The following is a 22,242-nucleotide window of genomic DNA, read 5'->3' on the forward strand; positions in this document are numbered from 1 at the left end:
GGGTATTGCCTGACAAGACTGGTATCAAATCACTCACATTCTCTTTATGGCCAACATCTCTTCCTACTCTATGTTCTTGACACCCACTCTATTGTCAAGAGGACGTGCAGCATACATGGGAAACCCATTGCTCAGGTATCTTCTATCTGCTCAACTGCCTTTATTGTTGTGGGAAGACAAAATATCAGTAGGAATATAAGAAGACAGTGAATTTTATGGGATGAAGGCCTGGTATCTTCTCTGGTGTGTGAAGTTGAGAGAGCTGATAGATATTGAGGGTGGGGAGTATGACAGAGTTCGAATCTTAGGAATGAATCTAATCATGGGCTGTACTGTCCCCATTATGACAGGATATGAACTTTGAGGACGTAGCCATTGCCTTCTCTCAGGAGGAATGGGGGCTCCTTGATGAACCTCAGAGACTTCTCTACTGCGATGTGATGCTGGATGTTTTTGCACTTGTATCATCTGTAGGTAAGTTCTTCACATTTTCCCAGTGTCTGAGGTGACGTCCTCTCTTCCTTTATTCCTCAGATGTAGCTTTTTCTCTCCTACAGCAGACCATGGGCTCTGCTTATTTCCCCCATTGTCGTGTCATATGTGCTGTGGCTTTCATGGGTGAGCTCTAGTCAGAGCCCTGAGTGATAGACTCCACAAACATCCCTAATGCTAGTTGCCTCTGAAAGTGCAGGGTGTCTGGAAGTCAGGAGTCTTAGAGACAGCTTAATGGGTCCCACCTGCTGTTCCTCTCCCTGGAAGGGGGACTATGTCCAGATCCATGGCTTCCATTTCTACCTCCTTCCTCTAGCCAAAGGTCCTTGGTGACTGCCTGTGCCAGGTTATGGTCTTTACTTACATGAACCTTGAGCTCTTCTTACAAGATCACACTTCAGTTCTTGTTTGTAATATTACCTTCTATAAATACTATTGTAAGCCAAATTGCTTTAGGCCAGTGCTGGATGCTCATCTCTGTGGTCTTTCATTAGTACTTGGAATATTTATGTTGTACGTATTTGTAGAGAAGAATGTGCAGGGAGAACCCTGGTTTTTTCAGAGGATGGTCTCAGAAGGGGCCTGGCCCAGTTGAGTTGCAACTGTGGGCTAGATATGATGTAATGGTGGTGTTTAGGTGATACCAAGCACCTACTCATTTCCAACAGTGATTAGGTGCAAGTACCATGGGCAACAGCAGATTTCTACCTTTTCTTTCCCATACTTAGCACTTTGCTGACTTGTCATTTCATCTGTAACTTTCTGGCTTTTGACTACCTTCACCTTTGTGGCCTTTTTCCATCGCCTGTTCGTCTGCATTGCTCCATCTGCAGTATTCTCCAACATTGACCTGCACATGTGTTATGAGATGCACATACATGCTTAAGTAGTTCTCGAACACCAGCTACTAAGTTATTGAATATTATTTGGAATAAGACAGCCGTATTTCAGCACAGCTTGCGCATGTCACCAGCAGACAAGCCTTGCTGAACACTGTTAGCAGAAGAATGAGCTGACAATCCTGCTTCTCTGCCATGTGGTGCTTGCCCTGTGTGTCATATTTCGTTTGAGGTCTTCCTTTGTTTTGTGATCTTCCATAGCCCAGACATTCATGGCAGCATCTTATAAATCCTTCCTACAGATCTTTTATTGTCAGACAGTTGCATGGAACCAACGTGTTATGTGCAACACAGTTTTCTAAAGGGACTTCCATCTGTCACCACAGTATTCATTTCCTCACCATTTTACTATTTTCAGGTTGTTGGCACATAATGGATGATGAGGAGGCCAATTGTGAGCAGAGTGAATATGTACCAGGAGAGTCACAAGTCAGGGCTTTTAAGACAGCTCCAGCAACCCAGAAGACCCATCTTTGTAAGTGCTGTTTCTCAGTGTTAAAAGATATTTTGCACCTGACTGAGTTACAAGCAGCATACTTTGAGCAGAAAGCCTTCTTCACTGACACATGTGCGAGAGACTTCAGTTTCAGTGCAAACCCTCACCAGCAACAGAGAGATGCCAGTGGAGAGAAGCCCTGGAAAGAAGATATGGACAGGGCCTCACTTGTGTCCCAGTGCAGCTTTTACTTAACATGGGTGCCTTCAACCACTAGGGAGGTTGGGAAAGACTTGCCAGCCATGTCAGACATTCTCCAGCACCAGGCCACTTTTACCACTGGGAAGCTACACAGTGGTAGTGAGATTCCACAGGAATTTCTCAGTGGAAGAAGTCATGACGAGTGGGGTGAATGTAAAAAAGCTGCCAGCCACAACCAGAAAGTTGTTCAACACCAGGGTGTCTGCTCCAGAGAAGTGAATTGTGAGTGTAACAAATGTGGGAAAGCTTTTAGAGAAATCTTTAACCTTATTCGTCATAGGAGAGTTCACACTGCAGAAAAGCCATATGAGTGTAGTGATCGTGGGAAGTTCATCCTAAGGTCCAAACTCATTCAACGACACAAAGGCCACACTGGAGAAAGGCTGTATGAGTGTCATGATTGCAGTAAGTCCTTCAATCAAAGCAGTACCATCACTCAACACCAGAGAATTTGCACTGGTGAAAAACCTTATGAGTGTAGTGAATGTGGGAAATCTTTTACCTGCAATAGTCATTTCCTTATCCACAAGAGAGTTCACACTGGTGCAAAACCTTATGAGTGTAGTGAATGTGGGAAATCTTTTACCCACAATAATAACCTCCTTATCCACAAGAGAGTTCACACTGGTGCAAAACCTTATGAGTGTAGTGAATGTGGGAAATCTTTTACTCGCAATAATAACCTCCTTATCCACAAGAGAGTTCACACTGGTGCAAAACCTTATGAGTGTAGTGAATGTGGTAAATCTTTTACCCGAAATAATAACCTCCTTATCCACAAGAGAGTTCACACTGGTGTAAAGCCATATAAGTGTAGTGACTGTGGGAAGTCATTTACACACAGTTATACCCTCATTCAACACCACAGAGTTCACAATGGAGAAAATCTGTATGAGTGTAGCGATTGTGGGAAGTCCTTCAAAAAAAAGTCTAACTTCAATGAACACAGCAGAGTCCACACTGGAGAAAAGCCCTATGAGTGTTCTGATTGTGGAAAGTCCTTCAGTAAAAGCAGTAACCTCACTCGACACAAGAGAGTTCACAGTGGTAAACCTTATGAGTGTAGTGAATGTGGGAAATGTTTTACCTGCAGTAATCACCTTCTTATCCATAAGACAGTTCACACTGGAGAAAAGTCATATGAGTGTCATAAATGTCAGAAGTCCTTTAGGCATAGCAGTACCCTCACTCAACATCAGAGAGTTCATAGTGGAGGAAGGCCCTATGAGTGTTCTGATTGTGGGAAGTCCTTCAGTAAAAGCAGTAACTTCACTCGACACCAGAGTATTCACAGTGGTGCGAAACCTTACGAGTGTAGTGAATGTGGGAAATCTTTTACCCGCAATAGTCACTTCCTTATCCACAAGAGAGTTCACACTGGTGCAAAACCTTATGAGTGTAGTGACTGTGGGAAGTCATTTACGCGCAGTTATACCCTCATTCAACACCACAGAGTCCACACTCGAGAAAAGCCCTATGAGTGTAGTGATTGTGGGAAGTCCTTCAGTAAAGGCAGTAACCTCACTCGACACCAGAGAGTTCACACTGGTGAAAAACCTTATGAGTGTAGTGATTGTGGGAAATGTTTTACCTGCAGTAATCACCTTCTTATCCACAAGACAGTTCACACTGGAGAAAAGCCATATGAGTGTCGTAAATGTCGGAAGTCCTTTAAGCATAGCAGTACCCTCACTCAACATCAGAGAGTTCATAGTGGAGGAAAGCCCTATGGGTGTTCTGATTGTGGGAAGTCCTTCAGTAAAAGCAGTAACCTCACTCGACACCAGAGTATTCACACTGGTGCAAAACCTTATGAGTGTAGTGAATGTGGTAAATCTTTTACCCGCAATAATAGCCTCCTTATCCACAAGAGAGTTCACACTGGTGGAAAGCCATATAAGTGTAGTGACTGTGGGAAGTCATTTACACACAATGATATCCTCATTCAACACCACAGAGTTCACAATGGAGAAAATCCGTACGAGTGTAGCGATTGTGGGATGTCCTTCCAAAGAAGGTCTAACCTCAATGAACACAATAGAGTCCACACTGGAGAAAAGCCCTATGAGTGTTCTGATTGTGGGAAGTCCTTCAGTAAAAGCAGTAACCTCACTCGACACAAGGGAGTTCACAGTGGTAAAAAACCTTATGAGTGTAGTGAATGTGGGAAATGTTTTAGTCAGAAATATAGCCTGGTTAGACACTTAAGTCTCCACACTGCAGAAAAAGCCTTCAATATGCAGGGAATGACATTTTTTCATTCAGTTTTACAACACTGAAGGAGATTCCTCCAGACCCATTAAGCTGATATTAGACCCCTTTTTATCAGAACATACACTGTGCTAGATTCCTCCTAAGTTTCAGCTGTAAGTGAGCCTTTAAAGTGTTGCATTGCACTTGCTATCCTACCCAGGCCTACTACCTAATTGATGTCACTGTGAGTATATGTGGCTGAAAGTAATTCACTTTTACCACCTGGTTCACCTGAACAGTGTGTGCCTCTTGGGGGAAGTCATTTATTTAGTTCTCTACCCTCATTCAACATCAGAGCATTCACGCTGGAGAAAAGCTATGAGCATGTACTGATTGTGGGAAGTTCTGTGTGCTCAGAAAAATGAATTCTGTATTCTCATTTCTGTTTGAGGACATGATGAGAATTCCGAGCTCTTAGGATCATCACTCCTTTGTCTCTGACTAATGAATGGACCTAACCATTGTTTCCCTCAGACCACCATCCTAAGATGCACTATGCCAGTGGTTCTCAGCCTTTAATTTAATACAGTTCCTCATGTTGTGGTGACCCCCAATTTCATTGTTACAAATCGAACATAATTAAAGCATAGTGATTAATCAGAAAAACAATATGTAATTATATATGTGTTTTCCGATGGTCTTAGGCGACTTCTATGAAAGGAGCAGAGTGAATATTTCGACCCCCAAAGGGGTCGTGACCCACAGGTTGAGAATCACTACGCTATGCCTTTCTGGTACATTGTGCTTCTCACATTGTGCTGTGATGAATTTTTTCAGGTAGTTATTCACCAACATGCAAACCACTTGCTGTATATGGCTCTGGTTTATGATCTTTTTTGTAAAGGTGTTTTTTGCATTTGTACCTTTAATTTATTGGTTCTGTTCTCTGGCTGGGATGAATTGAAAGCACAATTGTGATCTGTCAGCAGGTAGAGGTGAAGAGATATTGTGGGGATCCCAAACTTTCAGTGCTTCTGAAGGGACATCACAATGGCAGAAAATCACTGTTTTTTCCAATATTTGCTTATTTTCCATTTCTGCCCAAAGTCTTGAAAGCAAGACTGCAGAACTTTATGGTTCTATATTGCAGCCTGGTACCTCTATTACTGGTAAAGTCAAAGGTCACTTTTTTAAAAAATATATTTTATTGATTTTTTTACAGAGAGGAAGGAAGAGGGATAGAGAGTCAGAAACATCGAGGAGAGAGAAACATCGATCAGCTGTCTCCTGCACACCCCCCACCGGGGATGTGCCCACAACCAAGGCACATGCCCTTGACTGGAATCGAACCCGGGACCCTGCAGTCCGCAGGCCGACGCTCTATCCACTGAGCCAAACCGGCTACGGCCAAAGGTCACTTTTTGTGCTTCTGTGAACAATATGAATTATATTCTCCGTTCACAGTGTGTATGACATAAGTCTCAGCAATAATCTGTATGCCATGATGTACCAATTTCATAAACTGGTGTCATTCGTTGTAAGAATTTGAGGATTAGGATTAATCTGAGGATTTTTAACCACAATTAGGACAGAAGCACTGCTTCAATCAATAGTGAGTGAGAGAGACTGCAGTAAATTGGTTAAAAAAATGCCTCTTTTGAATGTTTTCCACAAATTTTCCAGGGCCTGTACTTGTGGGATGTTTGTGTACAGATATTCTCAGAACCTGCATAACTTTCTTGTGGCTGAAGTCATTGGTAGAGCAAATAATCTTATGGTGGTGGTGTTTCTGCTGGCCCCTCTAGGGTGTTCACCTCAAGGTTTATGCTCAATAGACAGGATCTAAAAGGTATAGGAAGGATAATCTTGTAGTCAATCCTAAGTTCTGTATTTTGTAACCAGTCAGCATCCCTGTTGATTCTGCTGGCAAAAGTCTTTACTGCTTGCTGATATTTGCTGCCACTGAGGCAAGGCTATTCCTCCTATGATATGAGAACTGACATGCAAAAAACTGCAGTTTTCTTACGTGTTCTATTTGGTGAACTTTGATGTACATATAAAGCTGTGAAACTGTCGCACATGAAACAAACTTATCTGTCAACATTATACACAGTGGAGCAAAAATAGGTTACAGGTGTGAGCACCCAAAATAGAGAGTTTATTTTAAAAACATTTTTATTCACTCTTTTCGGGAGATAGGAAGGGAGGGAGAAAGAAAGAGAAACGTATGTATGAGAGAGATTTGCTGCCTCCTGCACACCCTCTACTGGGGTTCAAGGATCTGAAATGGATCTAGTGAACTTGAAGGGTCAGGGATAATGCCCAACCAACTGAGCAACACTGGTGAGGTCACAGTATATTCTTGTATTATTATTATTTTATGCCATATCAACAGCTCTAAACCTGCTTTTCACACACCCCATATTTGCCTCTTGCCCTTTTATAATCTCTCTACCTTCCCAGCCCTCCATAGAGGCATTGATATTCCTTCCATTACAACATATTAGCTCATATGTTTCATAATTTTAAAGGCACTAGAAGGTGTGTACTCTAACAAATATTGGTTTCCTTCATGCTACACTGTTATTTTGAGATTCAACACCAATGCTGATGTGAATAATTATTTTATTGCTGAGTAGTATTGTGTTCTGTGAATTACCACTTTATCTATTGATCTATCTATGATTTTGGTTAATTCCATGTTTGGGGTATTATAAATAAATCTATTGGGAATATTTGTGTTCACTTCTCTATATAGATATATGTTTTACTTATCAAACTGTTGATGTAGGTGAATGTTTCACATTGTAATATATGTGGAACTGTGATCTAAAATGGCCATTCCCTTTGCCTTCACACCTACCCACCCACAGTATTGGAAATTCCAGTACTTCTGCAACCATGTCAGCACATGCCCTGGTTAATCTTTTTAAATACTAACACCGTAAATGAGTAGAGTATTAACTCACTTTTGTTTTAATTCAATTTACCTAAGAATTTTTTCTGGTGAGCATTTTTTCATACATTTATTTACACTGCCTTTATCATATTCGTTAAAATGTCTGCTCAGAATCTTTTACCAATTTTTAAAATGAATTTGTTATGCTAACCAGTAGGAGGACAGGTCACAATTTAAGACCGTTTGAAGTTCACTCATCCCTCAGTGTCTCAAGTGACTTCTTTGCTCTATGCAACCATGGGTTTTGAATATTGGAATGGAAATTTTTTTTACAATTTTTATTCTATGTACAATTTAAACTCACTTGTACCATATACTTACAGGTTTAATCTGCATTGTTAACATTCTACAACACTCTTTTTTAAGTCTAAGCATCCAATCATACATTAAGTGAAGAGTCTAAGTTCTAATCTTTATTAATTTTCCTACTGTTATCATGGTTAGTTTCAATCTGCCAAAATGATGGCACTGAACATGGACATGAAAATATATTTCAGTACCAAATCGTTATATTTTATTTCCAACTTACTGACACAGTAGGTACAAATATGCTCAAGAACATTCATAATAAAATAGTAAATAATAAGGAAGTGGCTAGTTTTAAACTTTAAGCATAATTGTTTTAAAACATACATTAAAATGTATATGTATATTTTAAAATATATTTTTATTGCTTTCACAGAGGAAGGGAGAGGGAGAGAGAGATAGAAACATCAATGATGAGAGAGAATCACTGATTGGCTGCCTCCTGCACACCCCCACTGGGGATTGAGCCAGCAACCCAGGCATGTGCCCTTGACCGGAATCAAACCCAGGACCCTTCAGTCCACAGGCTGATGCTCTATCCACTGAGCCAAACCGGCCTGGGCTTAAAATGTACAGTGGGATCTTGACTTACGAGTGTCCCCACTAACGAGTTTTTTGAGATACCAGCTGTCTCTCGGCCAATTTTTTGCATTGAGTTGATAGAGCAATTTGAGTTAACGAGCTCCTTAACGAGCTCGGTCTCGGAACGAATTAAACTCGTAAGTCAAGGCCCCACTGTATTTTTATTGCTTTCAGAGAGGGAGGGATAGAAACATCAATGGTGAAAGAGACTCATTGATCGGCTGCCTCCTGCATGCCCCCTACTGATATGGAGCCTGCAGCCTGAGAACATTCCCTGGCCAGGAATGGAAGCATGACCTCCTGGTTTATATGTCAACACTCAAAACACTGAGTGACACCCACCAAACTATATCAGGTATTTACATATTTGTTTGATGTTTCCATACATGTCTGCATCTTTTAAACTAAATTCCTCCTGCCTTTTTCAGGGCTTCCTCAGCATAAAACATTACTCATCAAGAATATAATCCACCGTTGTACCACCTTATTTCAAATATATCCATATTAAAAAAAACACTTAGGAAAGCCATGTATCCTATTCTAGCCTTCCATTACTATTTGTAATCATGATGGTCATTGTATCTATCTATTCTCAGGTGATTTTTCTTAAAACTACAGATATTTGGGGCTCTGATAAAGTAACTCAGAGTATCATCTCAATAACACCTAGGTTACAAGGTGCATTCTGGGTCAGGGCACATAGAAGAATCAAACAATGAATGTACAAATTAGTGGAATGACAAATCGATGTTTCTCTCCAAATTTTTCTCATTCTCAAATCAAGGTCTTAATGTTTTTCTCATCCAGTTAAAACATGTAAACATCAGCACAGATGAGATACCCAGTGATGAAACAGCAGCCAGGCTTCCCTTGAGGACAGAGCACACAGGCTTCCCTTGAGGGGGAGAACAGGAGGGGAGGTGCTCCTGCTGTCAGTGTGGCTGTTAGGGAACTAGTGCTGAGCTGCACACTCACTCACAGGGGATGATGACACTTGTGCTCCCTAAGACTAAAACCTGAGGGGCTGGGCAAAGCTCTGGGCCTGGACATGCTCCTTGTGGTCTCTGCCCCTTCCAGCCAGTGGTTGAGCCTGAGCTAATTTGGATTCAGGTGTCAAGGCTGGGATCAGCAGTGGCAGCTGGGCAGGTGGGTGTGGGCAGAAAAAAGCCCAGGGCAGTTGCCACGGAGAGTTGGTGCTGGGCCATGTGTGTGGCTCTGAGGCCCTCTCTAGTCCCAGTGAAGCCTGGTGGCCGCTCTGTTCCTTCCTTCCTTCCTTCCTTCCTTCCTTCCTTCCTTCCTTCCTTCCTTCCTTCCTTCCTTCCTTCCTTCCTTCCTTCCTTCCTTCCTCTCTCTCTCTCTCTCTCTCTCTCTCTCTCTCTCTCTCTCTTTCTCTCTCTCTCTTTTTCTCTCCCTCCCTCCCTCCCTCCCTCCCTCTTTCTCCAACCCCACTCTTCCACTCTGACTAAAAATCAATGGAGAAATATCCTCGTGTGAGGATCTATACTAATAAAAGGGTAATGTGCTAATTAGATCAGGAGACCTTTTGGATGTCCTTTTGGACAAAGCCATGGTGGTGGAGCCAAGGCAGAGGTGGTTAGGAGTGATCAGACCAGAAGGGGAGGGGAGGGCAGTTGGGGACGATCAGGCCAGTGGTGGGGGTAGCAGTTGGGGGCGAGCAGGCTGGCAAGCAGAGTGGTTAGGGGTGATCAGGCAGGCAGATCAGCGGTCTCTGTGGGATTGGGCCTAAACCGGCAGTCAGACATTCCCCAAGGGGTCCCAGATTGGAGAGGGTGCAGGCCGGGCTGAGCGCCCCCACCCCCGTGCATGAATTTTGTGCACTGGGCCACTAGTTATATATAAAAAAGAGCCATCCACCACTGCTACCCTGAGATGGGTTCCTCTGCCTGCATAGCCAACCCCTCCTCACTATTTCTTGCCTTTTCCTGGGATTTTCCCCCTGCAGGTGGGCTCACTATGTCCTCTCCAGGATTTGGCAGAGAGAAGCCCCAGGGACGGTCCTGGGAGGGACTTGGGTTCTGTGTCTGCCTGACAGGAGCTGGCGAGGGCTCTTCTGTCTCCATCCAGAGGTCTCTCCAGCCTGCTCCTCCCCATCCCTCAGGCACCTGGCTCACTGCAGCTGCATCTCCTTCTGTATCTGGGAGAAGCCCATGATGCTTTGCGCCCACACCTCACTTCACCTTTGCAAAGTCCTGCCTCTAGCCAGAACACTCACACCCCTGAGGCCTAGTGGTATGGCTTGAGGCTCTGATTTTGCATTTTGAGGGGAATTTTCCACTTTGATTTTATTAAAAATAAAGCCTCCCCGTCCCTGCACACCCCTGCCATAGCCAGTCCTGGAGGTATAATGGATTCTCTAGGAAATGGTGCTGTGTATTTTCAATGGAAAGAACATTCCATTGAAAATACACAGCATTACCTACCTGGTTTGGCTCAGTGGATAGAGCATCGGCCTGAGGACTGAAGGGTCACAGGTTTGATTCCCTGTCAGGGCACATGCCTGGATTGTGGGCTTGATCCCCAGTGTGGGGCGTGCAGGAGGCAGCTGATCAATGATTCTCTGTCATCATTGATGTTTCTTCTCTCCCTCTCCCTCTCTGAAACCAATAAAAATATATTTAAAAAAAGAAAAGAAAATACACAGCATTTTCAACAATGCTAAGAACATTCCATGGAATAGCAATACCAGCTTTTCCAGAAGGAGAGGATTGGTCTCAACATGGTAGCACGTTGGGAGGGTGCGTGGTGGTTGGTGCCCCCCTCCCTAAGTTTGGACCACCATGAACCACCATGACTATAGACAATGATGGAAGGCTAGAATAGGATTCATGTGGTTTCAAAAATGTTGTATTTATGGAGGCAGCTGATCGATGTTTCTCTTTCATCGATGTTTCTAACTATCCCTCTCCTTCCCTCTCTGTAAAAAATCAATAAAATATATTTTAAAAATATAAATAAATAAATAAAAATAAATAAAAGGAATTGTGGGTATTATAGGGTGTGTGATTGTCTAACCACTATGCTGTACACTTGAAACTAATACAAAATAATATTGCATATAAAAATTTTTAAATACAATAAAATGCTTTGTGCATGAAAAAAAAATGTTGTATTTATATGAATATATTTCAAGTAAACTATTACAAAGGCAGAATATGCCCTTGCATCAGTTATTTTATATGCCATGAAAGAAGCACTGATAAGGGCAAGAGGACCTTGGTTGCAGGGATGCAGGCATATATGGAAAAATCAAAAGCGTACATTAAAAAATACACATTTTATCCCTATCCGGTTTGGCGCCATGGATAGAGTGTTGACTTGGGCATTGAAAGGTCTGGAGTTAAATTACTGTCAAGGGCATGTAACTTGGTTGCAGGCTTGATTCCTGGGCCCCATCAGCGTGCATGCATGCAGGAGGCAACTAATGGATGTGTCTCTCCCACATCGATGTTTCTCTCTTTCTTACCACCTCACTTCCACCCTCTCTAAAAACTTAATGGAAAAATATCCTGGGGTGAAGATATTTTTTAAATGTACATTTAAAATCAATTATTCTTTTTTTAAATTAAATCTTTATTGTTCAGATTATTACAGTTGTTCCTCTTTTTCCCCCCATAGCTCCCCTCCACCCGGTTCCCACCCCCGCCTCTGCCCTTACCCCCCACTCCACTGTCCTCATCCATAGGTGTACGATTTTTATCCAGTCTCTTCCAGCACCTCCACACCCCTCCCCCACCTCCGAGAATAGTCAGTATGCCCCTGATTCTGTTATATTCACCAGTTTATTCTGTTCATCAGATTATTTATTCACTTGATTTTTAGATTCACTTGTTGATAGATGTGTATTTGTTGTTCATAATTTGTATCTTTACCTTTTTCTTCTTCCTCTTCTTAAAAAATACCTTTCAGCATTTCATATAATACTGGTTTGGTGGGGATGAACTCCTTTAGCTTTTTCTTATCTGTGAAGCTCTTTATCTGACCTTCAATTCTGAATGATAGCTTTGCTGGGTAGAGTAATCTTAGTTGTAGGTTCTTGCTATTCATCATTTTGAATATTTCTTGCCACTCCCTTCTGGCCTGCAAAGTTTCTGTTGAGAAATCAGCTGACAGTCGTATGGGTACTCCCTTGTAGGTAACTGACAGTTTTTGTCTTGCTGCTTTTAAGATTCTCTCTTTGTCTTTTGCTCTTGGCATTTTAATTATGATGTGTCTTGGTGTGGTCCTCTTTGGATTCCTTTTGTTTGGGGTTCTCTGAGCTTCCTGGACTTGTAAATCCATTTCTTGCACCAGGTAGGGGAAGTTTTCTGTCATTATTTCTTCAAATAGGTTTTCAATATCTTGCTCTCTCTCTTCTTCTGGCACCCCTATAATTTGGATGTTGGTACGCTTGAAGCTGTCCCAGAGGCTCCTTACACTGTCTTCGTGTTTTTGGATTCTGTTTTCATTTTGCTTTTCCAGTTGGGTGTTTTTTGCTTCTTTGTATTTCAAATCTTTGACTTGATTCTTGTGATCCTCTAGTCTGCTGTTGTGAGTCTGTATAATATTCTTTATTTCAGTCAGTGTATGCTTAATTTCTAGTTGGTCCTTTTTCATAACCTTTAGGGTCTCACTAGATTTCTTGAGTGTCTCACTAAATTTATCAGCGGTTTCTAGAAAATTCTTCAAAAACCTTATAAGTGTGGTTTTGAACTCTATATCCAGTAGTTTGCTTTCCTCCATTTCTGTCATTTGTGACCTGTTTCTTTGTCTCTGCATTTTTTATACTTCCCTGTGTTGATAGCTTGGCTTTCTGTGCTAGGAGTCCTATAGGGCCCAGTGGCTCAGCCTCCCCAATTACCTGAGGTGGACACTCTTGGTGCACCCCTTTGTGGGCTTTGTGCACAGTCTTGTTGTAGTTAAGCCTTGATTGTTGTGGGTATCACTGGGATGATTTGACCTCCAGGCCAATTGGCTGTGAGAATCAGCTGTGTCTGCAGTGGGAGAACTTCTGAGCTGGAGACACCCTTCTGGGGCAAGACTTGCTTCAGTGGGGCTTTGTTGCTCACTGAGTCTGCCCCCTGAGTGTGTCCCTTATGGATCTGAGGAGTTGTAATTGGATGGTCCCACTCTGACCACTGGGTACACTGGCTCTTGGATCACTAAGGAGGTGCTAATTTAGCCTCTGCCTGAGGCTACCCAGCAGGAGCTATGGAGAGATCTGCAGATTCCTCTTCTTTGTTTGGGGTTTGAAGGTGCCCAGATGATCCCCAGCCATGAAGCAATGCAAGCTGCTATGGGGCCTTGGGCCTTCTTTTGGAAGTTCTGGGTCTCTCTGACCTAGCTGCAGTTTGTTAGGTAATTTTCAGATTGCAAAGGGCCAGGCCTTTCATATGCAAAAGCCTCTGCCCACAGCTTGGGTGGGGCAGGGTCTCAGGGGATAACAGGGCGGAGCAAGCAGCTATGGCTCCTCCTCAGTCCTACCCTAAGAGGCCCTGTGTCTCAGTGTCCCAGTAATCTCTGCAAGCACCTCTGAGAGAAAGCTGCCCTTGAGTTCCGACGGATGCCAGACAGTCCAGTTTCTCCCCGTATGAGTCTGGGTCCCCAGAGACTCGCTCGGAACTGGAGTTCAGAGCAATCAGGAGCTTGAATCTCCCTCCCGATTGAAAAAGACAACCGCGTCCTCAGTTGCCAGCCCTATCGGCATGCGCCTCCGTACCTCTGCACTTTACTTCCACACCTCCTCTGAGTCTCAGTGTGCTTTTCTCTTTCCTTCTAGTTATAGAATTTCCACTCAGCCAGCCTTCCTGTGGTTCTAGATGATGTCCGTTTTGTCTTTTAGTTGTATTTTTGAAGTGGTTGTGTGAGGCAGTAATTTCCGGTGTTTACCTATGCCTCCATCTTGGTTTTTTCCTAAAATCAATTATTCTTGCCCCAACTGGTTTGGCTCAGTGGTTAGAGTGTCTGAAGAATCCTGTTGACTGAAGAGTCCCAGGTTTGATTCCAGTCAAAGGCATGTACCTTGGTTGCAGGCACATCCCAGGTAAAGGGTGTGCAGGAGGCAGCTGATTGATGTTTCTAACTCTCTATCCCTCTCTCTTCCTCTCTATAAAAAATCAATAAAATCTATTTTTAAAAAATCAATTATTCTTGAATAAAATATTTGAAACTTGCCACTTCACAACTTTTTACTGTTTTATTAAGAACTAGGGGCCTAGTGCACAAATTCGTGCACCTTGAAAGGAACTGTGGGCCTCAAGGCTGCAGTGGGCACAGGGGTGGGTCTCGGCCCATCCTTCATGCCCCCGCCCAGCCCATCCTGCCGCAGCCCCTGGTCCCATCTGCCGGCAGCCCCACTCCCACACGCTAATGGCGTGGAGTGATTGGGGCCAGCACCAGCAGCTTGTGCAAGCAGTGGCTGCTGCCCTGATTGCCCCTCAGGAGCAGGGGGAAGTGGAGAAGCCCTCAGCGATGATCAGGCACTGGCTGCAGGTGCAAGAGCCAGGCGGGACCGGGGTGCACAGGAGCAAAGAATTTTCAGTAACCACCAGAGACTCACCCCAATGACAGTGACAGGTGCCCCCACTCACCTGCTCCACCATCCCTCTGCGACTGATGCCCACCATGTTCTGCACTTTGCGCGAGCCCCCTGGTGGTGAGCACACATCATAGCAACCGGTTGTTTGATTGTTCCACTGTTCGATCCCTTTGCATATTAGCCTTTTATTATATAAGGATGTCCTTGAGCATGTTTGCTGCTACTGTGTCATTATATTTGAAGTAAAGTATAATGATGTGCTCCTGAAAATTCTTATTATGTCCATGGTTCAGTGCTATCATTTTGGCAATTTGAAACTGATGATGATGGTGATGATAGATTTACACCAGGGAAATTGACAAATACAACAAACCTAGACTTCACTTAATGTATTACTGAATGCTTGGACTTAAAAAAAAGTGGGGGAGAATGATAACAATGCAGAAGAAACTTATAAGCGTATGGTACAAATGGTCTCTAAATTGTACCTAGGATAAAAATGGAGACAATTTTCCTTCTAGTATTCAAAACCTATTGTTTAATAAAGCAAAGAAATCACTTGAGTCATTGAGGAATGAGTGAAATTCAAACACATGTCTTAGATGATGCACTTCCTCTTATGATTTAAAAATATATACAGCCTAACCGGTTTGGCTCAGTGGATAGAGCGTCTGCCTGGAGACTCAAGGGTCCCGGGTTCGATTTCGGTCAAGGGCATGTACCTTGGTTGCGGGCACATACCCAGTGGGGAGTGTGCAGGAGGCAGCTGATCGATGTTTCTGTCTCATCGATGTTTCTAGCTCTCTGTCCCTCTCTCTTCCTCTCTGTAAAAAATCAATAAAATATATTTATTTTTTAATGAGTACACTCCTTATAGTGCCTATAATTATGAAAAATATGAACTAATCTATTGTAAAGGAAGGTAAACCAATGACTGCCTGGAGGGCGGGGGAAGGCAGGATGAGATGATAAAAGGACAAGAGGTATATACAGGGTGTGGTAAAGTAGGTTTATGGTTGTTGGTATGAAAATTAAGACAATAATTACAAAATAAAAAATACAAGAATAAACTCTTCCCTGGCCAGTGTGTCTCGGTTGGTCAACATCTCGTGCCCTGAAAGGTCACTGGTTCCATTCCAGGTCAGGGCACATGCCTGCGTGGATGCCCTGTAGGTGGCAGGCAGGAGGCAGCAGTTCAATGTTTCTTTCACATATCTCCATTTCTCTCTCTCTCTCCCTTCCTCTATTCCTAAAAAGTCAATGAAATATTTTTAAATATACAAAATACCTATTTTTTAAAAGAGAGTGTACTTTTGCCCTCCTAACTGTATATGGGTAAGAGAATGTGAGAGATGTTTATTTCACGAGTGATGGTTTTACAGCTTTATACATACTGATGTTCAAGCTCACCAAATAGCACATATTAGAAAAATGCATTTTGTTACATGTCAATTATAAATACACTTAACCCATTGTACACTATAAGTGTGTGTAGACGCATGCAGTGGACCTTCCCACATGCCACACACATCTATAAAAAAAAAAAAAAAAAAAAAAAAAGATCTTCCCTAAGTGGCAGCCCTGACCAACTTTAAAATCATTTTTTGTGAGAATTTTCAGCTGAAAATATTCAAGAATACCTGAATTGTAAGTAATATATTTTTACAATATTCATTACAAATTGATTTTTTAATTAAATTCAAAGTATCATGGCATGTGGCCGTTAACTGGTTAAATAAAGCCTTAAAAAGTGCTTCCAAATAAAGACCTAGATATCCCTATCTCATTAGAAAATTAAAATGGCAACCCTGTATGGGCTCTACCATCTCTCTCCTAATTTCCTGGGAGGACCAGCCTTGCATCAGTGGCGGCAAATATTGGCAAGCAGTGAAGACTATTGCTATTGAAATTAACAGGAATGGTGACTGGTTACAAAAGACACATCCTGGGACTGATTACAGGATTATCCTTCCTCTAACTTTTGAGTTCTTGCCTATTGAGCTCACCTTGAGGTGAACACCCTAGAGAGGCCAGAAGAAGCCACAGTCCTTTCAATTATTTTCTCTGCCAATGATTTCAGCTACAGGAAACAGTTATGGAGGTCCTGTGTATGCCCAAACACAAAGATCACACAGGCCCCAGAATAATTTTGGATATGCATTCAGAAAAGGAACTTTTTATCTCATTTACTGCAGACTCTCCCACTCACCAATGATACAGTTTCTTTACTAATTGTTGTGCCAGAGTATTAAACAAGTGACACCATCCTATGAAATTTCGTACATCATAGCTTATGGATCACTTGCTGAGACTTATGTAACACGTGCTGTGAACAGAGAATATAATTCATATTGTTCACGGAAGCAAAACAAAGACCTTTTCTTTAGGTGATCTTTCTCCTCTTCAGTAATCGAGGCACCAGGCTTCAAATTAGAACCATAAAGTCATGCAGTCTTTCATTTAAGGCCTTGGGCTGGAAGGCAAAATAAGCCAATATTGCACCAAGTGATTTTCTCCCAGCATAGTGTCCCTTCTGACGTGCAGAATGTCTGAGGTACCCACAGTATATATTGACCTCTACATGGAGACAGATGACAACTGTGATTTCAAATAATCCCAGGCAGTAAATAGAACCATAACAATTAAAGGTACAAAAGAAAAAAACACCTATTCTAAAAGATCAAAATCAGACCCATGTATAGCAAGCGGTGTGCAGGTTGGTGAATTAGAACCTGAAACAATTCATCACCACGTAATGTGAGAACTACAATGTCCCTGAAAGAGGTGGAAAGAGGTGGCACTTCTTAGCTGTGGATGGATACTCTGGACAAAGCCTGGCCAGGTCCGTTCCCTCATCAGAGATAAAGGAATGAAGATGCTGCCAAGAGCTCGGAGTAAACATAATTTCCTCAAGCACAAGTGAGAGCACAGAATATATTTACCCTGAGCACACAGGGTTGTGACTCGTGCACATGGTTTGGGGGAGTGAGGTAGGAGAGATAAATTGCTTCACACATACATACATGCAGCGACATCAATCGGATAGTAGGCCTGAACAGGTTAGCAAGTGCAATGCAGCCCCTTACAGCCTCACTTGTACATGAAACTTATGAGGAATCTATCACATGTATGTTGTAATAAAAGGAGATTATATTCATGTATATATGTATCAAAGACTCCCCTTTGGTGTAGATATTGTGAGTGAGAAAAAGAAATATTCCCTGCATATTTTCACATTAAAGGCTTTTCTCCAGTGTGAGCACTAGGTGTCTAAGGTGGCTAGCTTTACTACTAAAACATTCCCCATATTCACAGCACTCATGAGGTCTTTCACCAGCCTGGACCCTGTGGTATTTAATGAGTTTAGTTAGAACTTTGGCTCAAGGAATTCCTACCATCACTACACTCATATAGATTTTATGCATTATGAACTTTTTTGTGGATAAGGAGGTGATTATTGCATCTACAAGATTTCCCACAGTCACTACACTCATAAGGTTTTTCACACATGTGAACACTCTGGTGTTGAGTGAGGTTAAAGTTTCCACTAAAGGACTTTCCACAATCAGTACATTTATATGGCTTTTCTCCAGTGTGAACTCGCTGATGTAGAATGAGAGCAGAGGTTTGTCTGAATGACTTCCTGCATTCACTACACTCATGGCTTTTCTCCAGTGTGAACTCTCTGATGTCTAATGAGAGCAGAGATTTGTCTAAAGGTCTTCCCACAATCATTACACTCATATGGCTTTTCTCCAGTGTAAACTCTGGTGTTTAAAGAGGTTAGAGCTATGATTGAAGGACTGCCCACAATCACTACATTGATATAGCTTTTCCCCAGTGTGAACTCTTTAGTGGTTAAGGAGGTGACTATTGTACCTAAAACATTTTCCACATTCACTACACTTATAAGGTTTTTCTCCAGTGTGAACTTTCTGATGTTCAATGAGATTACAGTTTTTGCTGAATAACTTAGAGCAATCAGTATACTCATATGGCTTTTCTCCAGTGTGAACTTTCTGATGTTCAATGAGATTACAGTTTTTGCTGAATAACTTAGAGCAATCAGTATACTCATATGGCTTTTCTCCAGTGTGAACTCTGTGATGTTGAATGAGATTAGAGTTTTGACTGAAGGACTTCCCACAATCACTACATTGATGCATTTCTCCAGGGTGAACTCTCCTGTGGTTAAAGAGGTTATTACTGTGCCTAAATGATTTCCTACATTCACTAAACTCAAGAGGTTTTTCTCCAATGTGAATTTTATGGTATTTAGTGAGGGAAGACCTTTGAGGCAAGGGCTTTCCACAATCAGCACACTCATAGGACTTTTCTCCAGTGTGAACTCCCCTATGCTGATTGAGGTTAATGATACATCTAAAAACTTTCCCACTTTTGTTACAATCATATTTCACTTCGCCAGAGCCGACATATTGATGTTAAACAAATTTATGTCTGTGGCTTGCAGCATTTTCATGTTTGCTCCACTGGTGATGACATTTTCCACTGAGAAATTTCTGTGAAATCTCACTAACCCTGTGAGGCTCCTTAGTGTTGAGAGATGCCTGGGGCTGCAACAGCCCTGAGCTGGCTGGTCAGTCTTTCCCAGCCTCCCTAGTGGTTGAAGGCACCCCTGACAAGTAGAAGCTGCACCTGGTCACAAAGGAGGCCCCGTTCATAGCTTCTTTCCAGGGCTTCTCTCCACTGGTATCCCTTTGTTGCTGGTGATGGTTTGCATTGGAACAGAAGTCTCTAACACATGTGTCACTGAAGAAGGCTTTCTGCTAAAAGTCCGCTGCTTGTGACTCAGTCAGGTGCAGAATAACTTTTAAAACTGAGACACACTACTTACAGAGACGGGTCCTCTGGGTTGCTGTAGCGTCTTAGAAGCTATGAATTTTGACTCTACTTGTAGAGATACACTCTCATCATAACAGGCCTCCTCCTCATCTGTTTTATGCCAACATCCTGAAAACAGGAAAAAGGTGAGGAAATGAATGTTGACTGTGGTGTCACGGGGATGTCCCATTACAAAAGTGTGTTGCACATATTACTTTGGCCTCATGCAACTGGCTGAAAATAAAAGATTTGCAGGAAGGATTTATAAGATGCTGCTATGAAGTTCTGGGCTACTGAAGATCAAAAACAAAGAAGGCCTTAAATGAAATATGACACAAGCATGGAAAGCACCACTTAGAACAGAAGAGGGATCACCTGCTCATTCTGCTAAAAGCATTCAGCTCGGTTTGTCTGTGGTGACATGGGCCAACTGTGCAGAATGTTGGTTACATCTTATTCCAAGTAAAATTCAGTAAATGATTATCTTGTGTTTGAGGTCTACTTAACCCTACCAGACCGCTGTACCGATTTTTAGGTAATTTCCACACAAAGGTGGAATATTGGCACTAGATGAAAGGTAGATGAAAGATAGACCTATTTTCTACAATGTCTCCAAGTTCCATCTTATTCTAACCACTTGTTTGCATGTAACTAACATTTTTCTATATCATGTTGGTTTTTTCTCTTTAATGCTCAGGAGCCCAGGTATAGGGGACAGTTAGGTTCAGGGCCTCAGGTCTGGTAGGATTAAGTATGTATATACACATCATAACACATGTGCAGGTCAGTGTTGGAGAATACTGCAGACAAAGCCTTGCAGGGGAACAGGTGATGCAAAAAGGCCACAAAGGTGAAGGTAGCCAAAGCCAGGAACTCACAGATGAAATGACAAGTCAGTAATGTATAAGGTATGGGAAAGAAAAGGTAGGAATGAGCTGTTGTACCTAAATACTGTTGGAAATGAGCAGGTTCCTGGTATGATATGAACACACCCTTTATGTCATACTTTTCCCAGTTGCCACTCAACATGGCCAGGCTTCCTCTGAGATCATCCTGCATGTTCACCCTGTGAAAAAAAACAGGGTTCTTCCTGTACTTTCTACTCTGCCAGTACATAAAACCTGAATATTTCTAGTATCAATGAAAGGCAACAGAGGTGAGCGGCCAGCACTGGCCCAGGGCAGCTCAGCATGCAAAAGTATTCAGGGAAGAGAATATTACAAACAGTGGAAGGAGAGTCTCACACGAACTTCCCATGGTTCATGTAAATAAAGAGCATAATCAGGCACAGGCGGTCACCAATGACCCGTAGCTGGAGGAAGGGTGCAGAAGTGGAAGTCAGGGATCTGGACATAGTCACTCTCCCAGGAAGAGGCAGTTAAGGTGGTTCCCACTAAACTGTCTGCAAGACTCAGGACTTCCACACACTCCCTGCACTCTCTGAGGCAATGGGTGTTAGGGGTGCTTGGTGAGTCCATTGCTCAGGGCTCTCCACACAGCTCAGCACTTGCATCTATAGCACATTTTACAAGAATGTGGGGAAAATTGGCAGAGCCCATGGTTTGGCTGTGGGAGAGAGAAAGTTACATCTGGAGAATAAAGGAAGAGAGATCATCACCTCAGGACACTAAGAGAATGTGAAAGTCTTACCTACAGATGATACAAATGCAAAAACTTGTAGCATCACGTTGCAGTATAGATGCCTCTGATCTTCATCAAGGAGCCCCCACTCCTCCTGAGAGAAGGCATTGGCCACGTGCTCAAAGTTCATATCCTGTCATAATAGGGACAGTTCAGGCCATGATAGCATCTCTCCTGTAATTATAAGTTTGTCATATTCCCCACCCTCCACATCCATCCTCTCCCTCTACTACCTTTATCAGAGGACATACCAGGCCTTATTCCCATCAAGTAACTCTCTCCTTATATTCCAACTGATACTGTGTCTTCCAACAACAATAAAGGCTGATGAGCAGATAGAAAATATCTGAGCTCTGTGCCTCACACGTAGGCCACACTTCCTCTTGTCAATAGAATTGATGTCCCCAATGTAAGGTAGGGAGAGATTTTGTCCATAAAGAATGTGAGTGATTTGACACTGGTCTTACCAGGCATTCCCCTTGTAGTGACCCAGATTGTCCCTCAAGACCCCGAAAGGCATGGCATCACACTTCACCCTTTGGGACTCAATCCCAGGATGCTGAGTCCATCACTTTGCACTACCTGTCACATAGTTCTTTGGAATACAGTCCTCTCACACAGCCTCTTTCCCAGAGTCACAACTTCAAAGATAACACAAATATGCTGTAATGAGGTTGGGTATTTTCCTAATCACCTTTTCCAAAATTCTAACTCACCACTTCATAATGTATTTCTCTTCTTCCCACTGCCTTCCCTATACCAGTAGGGATTTTCAAGCCCAGGAGACACTGATGTATGCTATCATGTTCACTGATACCACTGTATCACTAATGATCACTGTATCAGCCCTCAACAACTGGCAGGTGTGCACATATATAACACCTAAGCTCTGGACATTGCATGTAGCACAAAAACATCCCTCTTTTGCCGAAACCGGTTTGGCTCAGTGGATAGAGCGTCGGCCTGGGGACTGAAAGGTCCCAGGTTCAATTCCGGTCAAGGGCATGTACCTTGGTTGCGGGCACATTCCCAGTGGGAGATGTGCAGGAGGCAGCTGATTGATGTTTCTCTCTCATCGATGTTTCTAACTCTATCT

General features: G+C 42.7%; 1 protein-coding gene, 1 long non-coding RNA gene and 1 pseudogene across 2 annotated transcripts; 2 read left to right on the forward strand and 1 right to left on the reverse strand.

Annotated features, from left to right (window-relative positions):
• Positions 1 to 353: 353 nt before the first annotated feature.
• Positions 354 to 4,855, forward strand: LOC102421031 (zinc finger protein 271-like). Its single transcript, XM_023745490.1, has 2 exons — positions 354 to 474; positions 1,750 to 4,855. The coding sequence occupies exons 1-2, from the start codon at positions 354 to 356 to the stop codon at positions 4,365 to 4,367; spliced, it is 2,739 nt and encodes a 912-aa protein (XP_023601258.1). The 3' UTR covers positions 4,368 to 4,855.
• A 68-nt stretch (positions 4,856 to 4,923) lies between these two features.
• Positions 4,924 to 7,026, forward strand: LOC106694643. Its single transcript, XR_001345676.2, has 2 exons — positions 4,924 to 5,462; positions 5,695 to 7,026. It is a non-coding gene; the product is annotated as an uncharacterized LOC106694643 (long non-coding RNA).
• Positions 7,027 to 18,080: 11,054 nt separating this feature from the next.
• On the reverse strand, positions 18,081 to 21,405 carry LOC106694638 (annotated as a pseudogene).
• Positions 21,406 to 22,242: the final 837 nt, after the last annotated feature.

Source organism: Myotis lucifugus, unplaced genomic scaffold, assembly GCF_000147115.1.
Source record: "Myotis lucifugus unplaced genomic scaffold, Myoluc2.0 scaffold_550, whole genome shotgun sequence".
Lineage (NCBI taxonomy): Eukaryota > Metazoa > Chordata > Mammalia > Chiroptera > Vespertilionidae > Myotis > Myotis lucifugus.